The 14,411-nt window shown below is 41.6% G+C and overlaps 1 protein-coding gene across 6 annotated transcripts in view; it reads right to left on the bottom strand.

The window, feature by feature from the left end:
* secisbp2l (SECIS binding protein 2-like) overlaps nt 1–12,364 on the bottom strand; it is a 195,633-nt gene extending 183,269 nt beyond the window's left edge. For 4 of the 6 annotated variants that reach the window (XR_011889084.1, XM_072278482.1, XM_072278483.1 and 1 more), the window contains exon 1: nt 12,138–12,364. Coding sequence is in view for 4 of the 6 variants with exons in the window: in XM_072278482.1 (XP_072134583.1) it covers nt 12,138–12,158 (21 nt within the window). In the remaining 2 variants the exon portion in view is untranslated. The remainder of the gene's footprint in view (nt 1–12,137) is intronic. The other 2 variants (XM_072278485.1, XM_072278484.1) reach the window with 1 other exon arrangement.
* Nucleotides 12,365–14,411: the final 2,047 nt, after the last annotated feature.

The following is a 14,411-nucleotide window of genomic DNA, read 5'->3' as shown; positions in this document are numbered from 1 at the left end:
TAGTATCATCTGCATACTTACTAATCCAATTTACCACCCCATCATCCAGATCATTAATGCATATGACAAATAACATTGGACCCAGTACAGATCCCTGTGGTACACCACTAGTCACCGGCCTCCAATCTGACAAACAGTTATCCACCACCACTCTCTGGCGTCTCCCATCCAGCCACTACTGAATCCATTTTACCACTTCAATATTAATACCTAACGATTGAACCTTCCTAACTAACCTTCCGTGTGGGACCTTGTCAAAGGCCTTACTGAAGTCCATATAGACAATATCCAGCGCTTTACCCACGTCAACATTCCTAGTAACCTCTTCAAAAAACTCAATAAGATTTGTCAAACATGACCTTCCACGCCCAAATCCATGTTGACTATTCCTAATCAGACCCTGTATATCCGGATAATTATATATACCATCTCTAAGAATACTTTCCATCAATTCTCCCACCACTGACGTCAAACTCACAGTCCAATAATTCTAAACTCTTAGAACCCTTTTTAAACAATGGAACAACATGAACAACACGCCAATCCTCCGGCACCATCCCAGTTTCTAATGACATTTGAAATATTTCTGTCAGAGCCCCTGCTATTTCCACACTAACTTCCCTCAATGTCCTAAGAATATCCTGTCAGGACCCGGAACCAAAAGAAATGGAGGAGATCTTAAATGGGTTTTTTGTATCTGTATTTACGAAGGAAATTGGCATGAAGTCTATGGAACTAAGGGAAACAAGTAGTGAGATCATGGAAACTGCACAGATTGAAAAGGAGGAGGTGCTTGCTATCTTGAGGCAAATTAAAGTGGATAAATCCCCAGGAGCTCACAGGGTATTCCCTCGGACCTTGAAGGAGACTAGTGTTGAAATTGCAGGGGCCCTGGCAGATATATTTTAAATGTCAGTGTCTACGGGTGAGGTGCCAGAGGATTGGAGAGTGGCTCATGTTGTTCTGTTGTTTAAAAAAGGATCGAAAAGTAATCCGGGAAATTATAGGCCAGTAAGTTTAACGTCAGTAGTAGGTAAGTTATTGGAGGGAGTACTAAGAGACAGAATCTACAAGCATTTGGATAGACAGGGACTTATTAGGGAGAGTCAACATGGCTTCGTGCGTGGTAGGTCATGTTTGACCAATCCATTGGAGTTTTTTTGAGGATGTTACCAGGAAAGTGGATGAAGGGAAGGCAGTGGATATTGTCTACATGGACTTCAGTAAGGCCTTTGACAAGGTCCCACATGGGAGGTTAGTTAAGAAAATTCAGTCGCTAGGTATACATGGAGAGGTGGTAAATTGGATTAGACATTGGCTCAATGGAAGAAGCCAAGGAGTGGCAGTACAGAATTGCTTCTCAGAGTGGAGGCCTGTGACTAGTGGTGTACCACAGGGATCAGTGCTGCATCCATTGTTATCTGTCATCTATATCAATGATCTGGATAATAATGTGGTAAATTGGATCAGCAAATTTGCTGATGTTACGAAGATTGGAGGTGTAGTGGACAGTGAGGAAGGTTTTCAGAGCCTGCAGAGGGACTTGGACCAGCTGGAAAAATGGGCTGAAAAATGGCAGATGGAGTTTACTACAGACAAGTGTGAGGTATTGCACTTTGGAAGGACAAACCAAGGTAGAACATACAGGGTAAATGGTAAGGCACTGAGGAGTGCAGTAGAACAGAGGGATCTGGGAATACAGATACAAAATTCCCTAAAAGTGGCATCGCAGGTAGATAGGGTCATAAAGAGAGCTTTTGGCACATTGGCCTTTATTAATCGAAGTATTGAGTATAGGAGCTGGAATGTTATGATGAGGTTGTATAAGGCCGAATCTGGAGGATCGTGTTCAGTTTTGGTCACCAAATTACAGGAAGGATATTAATAAGGTTGAAAGAGTGCAGAGAAGGTTTACAAGGATGTTGCCGGGACCTGAGAAACTCAGAAACAGAGAAAGGTTGAATAGGTTAGGTCTTTATTCCCTGGAGCATAGAAGAATGAGGGGAGATTTGATAGAGGTATATAAAATTATGATAGAGTGAATGCAAGCAGGCTTTTTCCACTGAGGCAAGGGGAGAAAAAAACCAGAGGACATGGGTTAAGGGTGAGGGGGAAAAAGTTTAAAGGGAACATTAGGAGGGGCTTCTTCACACAGAGAGTGGTGGGAGTATGGAATGAGCTGCCAGACGAGGTGGTAAATGCGGGTTCTTTTTTAACATTTAAGAATAAATTGGACAGATACATGGATGGAAGGTGTATGGAGGGATATGGTCCATGCGCAGGTCAGTGAGAATAGGCAGAAAATAGTTCGGCACAGCCAAGGGCCAAAAAGCCTGTTTCTGTGCTGTAGTTTTTCTATGGTTTTACATTCCTTAAAAGCTCCAGTACTACTACTTCTTTCATCATCATAGTTTCCATAACTTCCCTACCCCTTTCCCTTATCTTACACAAATCAATATCCTTTTCCTTAGTGAATACCGAAGAAAAGAAATTGTTCAGAATCTCCCCATCTCTTTTGGCTCCACACATAGTTGTCCACTCTGATTCTCTAATGGACCAATTTTATCCCTCACTATCCTTTTGCTATTAAGGTAACTGCAGAAACCCTTTGGATTTATTTTCACCTTACTTGCCAAAGCAACCTCACATCTTCTTTTAGCTTTTCTAATTTCTTTAAGATTCTTTTTACATTCTTTATATTCCTCGAGCACCTCATTTACTCTATGCTGCCTATATTTATTGTAGATATCTCTCCTTTTCCGAACCAAGTTTCCAATATCCCTTGAAAACCATGGCTCTCTCAAACTTTTAACCTTTCCTTTTAACCAAACAGGAACATAAAGATTCTGTACCTTCAAAATTTCACCTTTAAATTACCTCCATTTCTCTATTACATCCTTCCCATAAAACAAATTGTCCCAATCCAGTCCTTCTAAATCCTTTGGCATCTCTTCAAAGTTAGCCTTTATCCAATGAAATATCTCAACTCTGGGTCCAGATCTATCCTTCTCCATAATTATATTGAAACTAATAGCATTGTGATCACTGGACCCAAAGTGCTCCCCAACACAAACCTCCGTCATCTGACCTATATCATTCTCTAACAGGAGATCCAACACCGCCCCTTCTCTCGTTGGTACCTCTATGTATTGCTGCAAAAAACTATCTTGCACACATTTTACAAACACCAAACCATCCAGCCCTTTTACAGTATGGGCTTCCCAGTCTATGTGTGGAAAATTAAAATATCCTACAATCACAACCTTGTGCCTACTACTAATATATCCGAATATCTCTGAAATGTCATTGTTGTATCGATCTCAACTATGGCAGCCCATTCCATTCAGGAACAGGCCATTCAGACTATGAAGCTGTGCCAAATTGATTAAACTAATCTCTTCTACCTGCACAATGTTCATATCCCTCCATTCTCTGCACCATCATGTTGAATCTGAGAGTTTCTTGAAGACCTGTGTTGCATATGCCTTGATCTGAAGCCTATTCTAGGCATTCACCCATTGTGTGGAAAAAAATTGCCATGCACACTTCCTCTCATTTTACCCACACTCACCTCAAAAACAAGTCCTCTGGTATTAGACATATGGGGTTGAGTGGGATCCAGGATCAGCCATGATGGAATGGCAAAGCAGACTTGATGGGCTAAATGGACTAATTCTGCTCCTATGTCTTATCATCTAACCATGGAAAACAGACACTGGCTGCCGAGCTTATTTATGCCTGTCATAACTTACATGCTTCTTTTGGATTTCCCCTCAACCTTCACTGCTCCAGAGAAAAGAGTCCCAGTTTGTGTGACCTCTCTTGACAGCGTAGGCCCTTCAATCCAGGCAGCATGCTGGTAAACCTCTTCTGCACCCTCTCTAAAGCCTCCACATCCTTCATTTAATTGGATACAACACTCCAGGTACAGCCGAGAAATTTATGAAGCTGCAGCACAACTTCCCAAACTCTTGAACTCAACACCATGACTAATACAGGTAAATATATAACAGTCTCCTTTGCCACCTTATCAACTTATGCAGCCACTTTCAGGGAGCAATAGACTTGGACCTCAAGATCCCACTGTACATGAACTCTAGGAATCTTGACATTAACTTGTACTATTCCTTTGCAAGTGCAACACATGACACTGGCCATTTCTCTGCCATATCTGGAATAGATCTATTATCCGTGGTATCCTTCAGCAATCTACTACCTATCCACAATGCCACCAGTGTTTGTATTGTTTGCAAACTTATTAACCCACCTGTCCACATTGTTATGCAACTCACAAACTGCTAAGGTTCAGTAAAGTTCCCTGCAGAGCAACTCCAATCAGAGTTCAAGAGTAAGCCCCATTGACCTCTACCCTGTCTTATATGGGCAAGCCAATTCTGGATCCAAAATGCTATGTCACTGTGGACCCCTTGCATCTTAATCTTCTATGAGGGACCTTGTCAACATCTTCCCAAAATCCATTCAGACAACATCCATGGACCTACCTTCTTAAAAAATGAATCAAATTCATAAGAATGACAAATTTCTCAATTTATCAAAAGTACAAAGCCATTCTCATGATACCAAATTCGGCCAATTGTTTGACTAGTTTTTTTTTTCAAATGCTCCTAAATCCTATTCCTCAGAATTACCTACAACTGATGTGAGACTTACTGGATGATCGATACCATGATTATCCCCATTTCGCCTCTTTAACATTAGCCCTTTGGAATCTCACCTTTGGCTAGAGAGGAGACTAAGATACTGGTCAAGGCCCCAGCAAGCTCAACTCTCGCTTCTCTCAATAACCTGTGGTATATCACATCAGGCCCTGGGGACTTATCATCTCCAGCTCTATCATTTTCCATTCTGACAAACAATTAAGGTCCCAGCAGTATCACAGTAGTTACAGACATCCTTTCACCAACCTTTCACCACTGCCCTCCACCTCAAATCAACAAGCCAGGTTTGGATCCAATTTACAAACACACAAATTACAGGCCCTTTAACCTTCTTTACCAGCCTACTATGCACTATTCCGTCTGGGATAGCCTTCACACTATTCCCAATCTTGACACCATCCACAAATTTGCTGATCCAGTTTAACAATGATCATTGATACCATGAAATAAAAATGGATGCACCACTGAACCCTGCAGCACACTGCCACTCACAGGCCTCCAGTCAGAGAAACATCCATCTACCACCACTCTCTCGCTTCTCCTGTGAAGCCAACATTGAATCCAATTTGCTGAATTCTGAATCCTGAATTCAAAGCAACTGAGCCTTCTGGATCAGCCTCCCATGCAGAAGCTTGTTTTACAAAATTCAACGTTGACAATATCCACTGTCTTTTCTTCACCAGCTTTCCTGGTAACTTCCATGAAAAAAAACTAAGATTGGTTTGACATGACCTGGCATACACAAAGCCATAATTAATTTTACATAATCCGCCCCTATCCATACTAACACATACATACTGCGAACCTTAAGAATACCTTCAAATTTACATAGGAGCAGAATTAGGTTATTCAGTCTATAGAGTCTGCTCCGGTGAAAGATTTTCATTCATATACATTACTAAATTGATTTAAAAATTCTTAAACTTTAGCAAACCACCACTCAACTCTCAATCTTGCAGGAAAAGGCAGCCTGGTTAATTTAACATTTCCTTATAACAGACATCAAAATTCTGGTAAGATTCTGCTACTGTACTGCCAGTCAACACAATATTCAGGATACTGCTGTATCTGAGATTCCAAATCTAATCTAGTCATAGTCATACATTATTGATCCCAAGGGAAATTGGGTAGCTTGTGGTCTGATCACCTGTATCACTCACCTCTTTAAATTTCCATCTGTTCTGTGCCAAACTGCTACATTCCAGCGAACTTTGCAATATTTGAAAAATGCAAGCATTCTCCTTACAGGTTTAAAATAAATAACCTCACATTTAAACCTACATTGAAATCTAGTGCCCATATAGTTCCTCAATTATCTTTATCAATCAACCAATCAACCCAGGATACTGACGGGCTTTTACCACTGTACCATTCAGAGCATACTCACCAACTGCATCTCAGTGTGGTATGGCAACTGTCCCGTATCGGACCACAAAGCACTCCAGTGTGTGGTGAAAACTGCCCAGCAGATTATTGGCACCATGGAGAACATCTAACATAAACGCTTCCTGGGCAGGGCGAAAAGCATCATCAAGGATGTATCTCACCCTAACCATGGACTTTTTACTCTCCTCCCATCCGGTAGGTGCTACAGGAGCCTCTGTTCCTGCACCAGCAGGCACAGGAAGAGCTTCTTCCCTGAGGCTGTGACCCTGCTGAACCTCACATCACAGCGCTAAGCAGTATTGCACTCAGTACTTTTATATTTGTGTGCTGTAGCACTTACTTTTTATTCGTAGTTATTTTGTAAATAACACTATTCTTTGCATTTCTGGTTAGATACTAACTGCATTTCATTGGTTTTGTATCTGTACTCGGCACAATGACAAAAAGTTGCATCTAATCTAATCATTTTAATTCCCTCGCAATATTAGGCCATAAGACCATAAGACAAAGGAGCAGAAGTCAGCCATTCGACCCATCGAGTCTGCTCCGCCATTTTATCATGAGCTGATCCATTCTCGCATTTAGTCCCACTCCCCTGCCTTCTCACCATAACCTCTGATGCCCTGGCTACTCAGATACCTATCAATCTCTGCCTTAAATATACCCAATGACTTGGCCTCCACAGCTGCACATGGCAACAAATTCCATGGATTCACCACCCTTTGACTAAAAAAAATTCCTTTGCATTTCTGTTCTGAATGGGCGCCCTTCAATCCTGAAGTCATGCCCTCTCATAATAGACTCCCACATCAAGGGAAACAACTTTGCCACATCCACTCTGTCCATGCCTTTCAACATTCAAAATGTTTCTATGAGGTCTCCTCTCATTCTTCGAAACTCCAAGGAATACAGTCCAAGAGCGGACAAACGTTCCTCATATGTTAACCCTCTCATTCCCGGAATCATTCTAGTGAATCTTCTCTGTACCTTCTCCAACGTCAGCACATCCTTTCTTAAATAAGGAGGCCAAAACTGCCCACAGTACTCCAAGTGAGGTCTCACCAGCGCCTTATAGAGCCTCAACATCACATCCCTGCTCCTATACTCTATTCCTCCAGAAATGAATGCCAACATTGCATTCGCCTTCTTCACTACTGACTCAACCTGGAGGTTAACCTTAAGGGTATCCTGTACAAGGACTCCAAGTACTGTTGCATCTCAGAACTTTGAATTCTTTCCCCATTTAAATAATAGTCTGCCCGTTTATTTCTTCTTCCAAAGTGCATAACCATACACTTTCCAACATTGTACTTTATTTGCCACTTCTTTGCCCATTCCTCCAATCTATCCAAGTCTCTCTGCAGACGCTCCATTTTCTCAGCACTACCGGCCCCTCCACCTATCTTCGTATCGCCACAAAGCCATCTATTCCATAATCCAAATCATTGATGTACAATGTAAAAAGAAGCGGCCCCAACACGGACCCCTGTGGAACACCACTGGTAACCGGCAGCCAACCAGAATAGAATCCCTTTATTCCCACTCTCTGTTTCCTGCCAATCAGCCAATGCTCTATCCACGTATGTAACTTTCCTGTAATTCCATGGGCTCTTATCTTGTTAAGTAACCTCATGTGTGGCACCTTGTCAAAGGCCTTCTGAAAATCCAAATATACAACATCCACTGCATCTCCCTTGTCTAGCCTACTGGTAATTTCCTCAAAAAATTGTAATAGGTTTGTCAGGCAGGATTTTCCTTCCATGCTGAGTTCTGCCTATCTTGTCACATGTCTCCAGGTACTCTGTAAACTCATCCTTGACAATTGACTCCAACAACTTCCCAACCACCGATGTCAAGCTAACAGGTCTATAATTTCCTTTTTGCTTCCTTGCCCCCTTCTTAAATATTTGACAATAATTTAAAAACGACATTTAGCCTTTCTATTAACTATAACAAGAAATGTAATGAACATCTGAAAATCTAATGGAGATTCCTAATGGACACCACTCGTAACTCAGTCCTAATTATCCCTGCTCTCTATCACCTAATACCTAACTAATCAATTATGTGGCTCAATAAGGACGCAAGAGGCTGAAAACTCTGGAATCTGCAGCAACGAAAACAATCTACTGGAAGAAATTAGGTCTTCTTTCCATTTCCTTCGTGTAGTATGTTCAGTCCTTCATCCGCTCCTTCACATCAGAAATAGTTTCTCCTTGAAGTGCAGTGAAGATGGACACAACAATCTGCCAATGATCTGCCACTATGATTTGCTATTTTACAGAATTCATATTATCCTTAATGTTTTGTTCTATTGTAACAATATTGCTATCCTGACAGTCTAAGATTTTAATCCCTTCTTACATTTTATCCTTTCACCATATATAATAAGCCTTATATTACTCTATAGTCTCTACATTTGCTTTTCTGTTTCTCATCTTTTGTGACATAGGACTAGCGTATCTGGTTAAAAAAAAAGAGCTGACAATCCTACATTAAATTAAATTCCTTTTAATTGCATGTCAATGCCCATTTCTAGCTTAATTTTGTAAACCAGATATCGCCAGTCGCTCTGTCCGCCAGAGAAAGCAGAAAGGATCTTCCAGTGGCCACACATTTTAATTCCACATCCCATTCCCATTCTGATATGTCTATCCGCAGCCTCCTCTACTGACAAGATGAAGCCACGCTCAGGTTGGAGGAACAACACCTTATATTCCATCTGGGTAGCCTCCAACCTGATGGCATGAATATTGATTTCTCTAGCTTCCGTTAATGCCCCACCTCCCCTTCGTACCCCATCCGTTATTTATTATTATTAATTTTTTTTCTCTTTTTTTCTCCCTCTGCCCCTCTCACTATACTCCTTGCCCATCCTCTGGGCTTCCCCCCTCCTCCTTTCTTCTCCCTAGTCCTCCCGTCCCATGATCCTCTCATATCCCTTTTGCCAATCAACTTTCCAGCTCTTAGCTCCATCCCTCCCCCTCCTGTCTTCTCCTATCATTTCCGATCTCTCCCTCCACCTCCCATTTTCAAATCTCTTACTACCTCTTCTTTCAGTTAGTCCTGACGAAGGGTCTCGGCCCGAAACATCGACTATACCTCTTCCTATAGATGCTGCCTGGCCTGCTGCGTTCACCAGCAATTTTCATGTGCGTTGCTATCGCCAGTCTTGTTCTTATCCTTGTAAAATGAGCGTGATCATCATTTAGAATCCCAATTATACTGCTTTACAAAACCAGTGATGAGTTTAACATCACTAGTTAAGTCTGCATTTCTTTATTCTTTGATTAATAACTGAAAGGTTAATTATTGCAAAGTAACATTTCAAACACAACTCTTATGTTCAGCATAATAGCCAAGTAGGCTGGATCCGTGGTAAAGAAAAGACGGGGTTTATTGTCCCCAAGACAGACAATTCTGGCTTAGAAATCATAAAAAGAATCTTTTTTGGTACGAGAGAGATAAAACTAGATTATGTTCACATTACAATTTGAAGTTGACCCTGTACCTATTTGAAACATAATCAATACACCATGCCAGGGAGCAAGATCAAGAAACGACTTAATTGTCTCTCACATTCTAAAAAGTAATTCATGGCATGGGAAAAAATTTTACTGAAAATGCTCAGGTTGTATGTGGATCAGCAGGTGCAAGAGATTATGTTGCATCATTTACATTGACAGTTATTTCAAAGTCCACATCCAAATTGCATACAGCAATGTTATGTGCAATATTTTATAGAGGATTTCATTCAAACTTTTGACCAGGATGGTCTGGGGTAGAGTATTGCAAGAAAACCAAAGTAAATTTCCAATACAAATTTGAGATACCAAACTAGAAGCACAACCATTGTTATTTGGCCAATGATGCCAAAAGTTGCAGATAAAATTGCTCATCTACAGTGCTCAGATTCCTTAAGCAACATCCATGTTCTCAACTTAAAATTCATTCAGAAAGTACAGGAAACATTCTGAACCATGTAAAAATTTCCACAAGGTTACTACGTTAATCTATCCAATTACAATTAACCAAGTTGCAATGCACACTCCCTTTATTTTGAAACGTACTGTACATTTACAATTATGGATTTCTTTCAATTATATTCCTCAAACTATTGCTTGGATGTACCAAAGTGTATTAAAATTAAGATATCTTTAAAAAGCTTTTCAAAAGAAAAGACACTTTAATATTCTACTAAACATACATCTGGTCACCATATATTCACAACACGCTGGAAGAACTCAGTAGGTCGGGCAGCATCCATGGAAACGATCAGTCAATGTTTCGGCCGGAACCCTTCGTCAGGACTGAAGAGGAAAGGGTCAGAGGCCCTATAAAGAAGGTGGGGGGGAGGGTGGGAAGGAGAAGTTTTTTTCACCTGGAACTTATCAGCCTTCTTCCCACCCTTCCCCCACCTTCTTTATAGGGCCTCTGACCCTTTCCCTCTTTAGTCCTGACAAAGAGTTCCGGCCCGAAACATTGACTGATCGTTTCCACGAATGCTGCCCGACCTGCTGAGTTCCTCCAGCGTATTGTGAGTGTTGCTTTGACCCCAGCATCTGCAGAGTATTTTCTGTTTATGGTCACCATATATTACAGTTTGATTAAATCTGCAAAAAAATAACAAAAATTGAAAAGCATTGTAAAATTAATAGAGTTAATAAATGAATAGCTACATTCAGTTTTAGATCAAAGTGCCTAACTAATACATCAGGAAATGCGTTTCAAACTACAATATTCAGTGGAATTAATAATGCCTGATAAATTAACTTAAATTCAGCACAATGGGTTGCAATATTAAATTGAACAGCAAATTGTGTAAGGATATGAATATGCAATAAGAACAATTCAAACAAAGATTAAGTAGCAGAACCAGGGCAAATTGTTTTTCCAAATGCATCTCAGGAGTATTTTTGAAATGCTGTCAGGTTGACGAAATGAAAATCACTCTGGTATTTGCAGCCATGATTTAGAAATTAAAAACATCTCCAACACTCCGGTTCATTACACACTAGCTCCATTACACCCCTAACTTTGAATTAGTTCCACAGCATTCCATAGTTTTCATTCTTTGGTCAATTTCCTCATGATCTAGTTCTTGTAGCACAGGTTATGCTACATTCTTTAAGAGTGCTATGAACAAAAGTTCCGAAGGCAAAAACTACAATCTCATTAAGATAATTAAAAGTACAAAAATAGTATTAAAACTCAACTGAACAAGTCAGAGAGATAATGAAACTTACAAATCTTGCGTTAGCATTGGAAATGAAAATATGCCTGACGACGAATAGTGCTGACAGCATTCTTTAATTTACCATCCAAATGGAACCAGCCCTGGCTCAAGAACCGTAACTCATCGCGTCACTACCATCAAGCAAGAAACGCCTGATCTTTTAGATCCAACGATTTATAGACAGCTTCTTACTCTCCAACAGATTTCTGAACACCACATGAACACTATCTGCCTCGTTCTTTTTTGTGCTATTATTGAGTTATTGTAACACAAATTACTATTTACATGTACCAAACCAAAATGATGCCCTAAAGTGGTGGAGTAGTATTTTTGAAAAGCTTTTCAAAAGAAAAATCACTTCAACGTGTACAAATATATATAGGAAATCAGTTTATATCTTTGCACTGTAGTGCTGCCGCAAAACAACAAATTTCACATTAGTCGGTGATAATAAACCTGATCCTAAGCTACTGCTAAGCGATTAAGGAAAACTGGAAGAGCTTTCAGTAGACCTTACTGCGCAAAAATTGACCAAGTACTATCCGGATGTACAAACGTTTGTAAATAGTGACAAGACGGGTGGGGACGGCGCAGGAACAGGACACATCAGCCAGCCAGTCCGGAAGAGGGAGGCCGGTAGGGCATCTGGAGGAAGCAGAATCCGGGGGAAATTATGCCAAAGAGGCCAGGCCTTTTTCTTCGCAGACACAGACCTTTGAGGCTCGCCACCCACCTATCCACCCCACCTCCGTGCCCAAATACCGGCCACTCCCCACTCTCCAAGCGGATCTCCAGCCCGGCGGGCAGTGGACCGCCCCACTGTGCAATAATAGTACCTTGGCCTCGCACTTTTCCATGCCCACTGCCAGGCACCTTCAGACCGAGGGGCTGCAAGCAACCGCCAGCGCCCGCTCCATGTCGTCGCTGGGCCTTCAGTCGATGTACGGCGCATAAACACGTCGCGTCCGCCCCACCCCTCCCGCCTGGGACGGCGGCTGCGCGCACCAAACGCGACCGCTCACTCCTTCCCTCGAAACAAGCACTGCCGCTCAGCAGCCGAGAACTTCTCCGGGGCCTGGGAACTTTCTAACCACAGCCCACCCGAATACCCGGAAACATTCCTCCAGGGGACCTTTCTGGGAGCAGGAAACCTGCATTTGTCATTCGAAACCCATGATTATTAAACAGTCCTGAGCAGCTAAAATGGCGAGAGGCCCAGTTTGAACAGTGTGAAGATTATTTAATCAATTGGATTCTTGCACAGTCACAGAAAACGGAAGTCCCTTCAGCCCCATTGGTCGATGTCGAGCAAGATTCCCAAATCTAGTCCTGTTTGCTCCTATTTAGCCTAAATCCCTCGAGACCAATCCTAACTACTGTATGTACTGTCCAAACACCTTTTAAATGTTGTTAACAGAGTCACAGAGTAATACGTCACGGAAACGGGCCCTTTGGCCCAACTAGTCCTTACCGATCGCAGTTGCCTACATTCAGCCCATAACCCTGAAAACTCCTCCTCTCCTATATTTTATTACAAGTTTGAAGAGATTTGGTTTGTCACCTAAAGCACTCGAAAACTTCTATAGATGTACAGTGGAGAGCATTATTTCAGGCTGCATCACTGTATGGGGTGGGTGCTACTGCACGGGACTGAAAGAAGCTACAGAAAGCTGTAAAGTTAGTCTATAACGATACTAACCAACGTAGTTTCCAAGACATCTTCAAGGTGCGGTGCCTCAGAAAGGCTGCGTCCATTATTCAGGACGCCCGCACTCCATCACCCAGAACATGCCCTCTTCTCATTGTTACAGTAAGGAAGAAGATACTGAACTCTGAGTGCACACACTCAGTGATTCTCTTCTGCCATATGATTCCTAAATGGACACTACCTCACTTTTTTATGTGTATTATTTCAGTTTTGCATTATTTTAATCTAGCTATCTAATATACATACTGTATATACTTACTAAAATTGGCTTTTTTTTTTCTTTCTAGATTATCATGCATTGCATTGATCTGCTGCTGCTGAGTTTAACAAATTTTACGACACATACATGCAGGTGATAATAAACCTGATTCTAATTGTGATTCTCCGTGTACAGTACCAAACCAATTCTAATTCTGATTCTCCATGTACCAACTGCCACTTTAATATTGCATTTGAACAAGCTTTGACCACTTCCTCTGATAACTTGTGCAAAACTGAAATAATACACATAAAATGTGAGGTAGTGTCCATTCAATACCTTCTATGTTACCTTTCAGGACTCTGTTGAATCTCTTCCTTCTTTTATCTGTGCCCTCAAGTTTTGGACTCCCAAACCTGTTGAAAAGACTCTGACCATCCACCTTATCCATACCGTTTGTGATTTTATGAACTTTTATTAAGTAGCCCCTCATTCTGCTGTGCTCCAGGAAATAATGATCTAATGTGGCTGACTTCTTCCCAGTTAAATCAGGCATTCAAATCCAGGTAACATCCTTTTCTGCATCTCTCCAGCTTGACAGTGACAGGGTGACCAAAACTGTAAGCAAAGTCACTCAATAATGCAGCCTCACCAATGACTTGTATAACTTCAACATCATAGCCCTGATCTGATCTGATGCCCTGACTGGTGAAGGGCAACGTGCTACCCACCTGCTTCCCATCCTGTCTCCTTGTGCAACATACATCAAAGTTGCTGGTGAATGCAGCAGGCCAGGCAGCATCTCTAGGAAGAGGTACAGTCGACGTTTCAGGCCGAGACCCTTCGTCAGGACTCAGAACTCAGGAGTCCTGATGAAGGGTCTCAGCCTGAAACGTCGACTGTAGCTCTTCCTAGAGATGCTGCCTGGCCTGCTGCGTTCACCAGCAACTCTGATGTGTGTTGCTTGAATTTCCAGCATCTGCAGAATTCCTTGTGTTTGCGTGCTGTCTCCTTGTGCAACTGTTTTCAGTGAATTGTGCACTTGTGCGATGCCACAACACTCAGCAGTGCCCTGCCACTCACTGTGTCTGTCCAAAATGCATCAACTCTTACTTATCTAAGTTGAAATCCATTTGCCCATCTCCAAAAGAGATCAAGATTTTTTTTGCATTTCACTGTAACCTGCTTCACTATGAACAAGAC

The sequence above is a fragment of the Mobula birostris genome, chromosome 14, assembly GCF_030028105.1.
Source record: "Mobula birostris isolate sMobBir1 chromosome 14, sMobBir1.hap1, whole genome shotgun sequence".
Classification (NCBI taxonomy): domain Eukaryota; kingdom Metazoa; phylum Chordata; class Chondrichthyes; order Myliobatiformes; family Myliobatidae; genus Mobula; species Mobula birostris.
The sequence above is the reverse complement of the archived record's forward strand: the minus strand, read 5'-3'. Positions and strand labels throughout refer to the sequence as shown.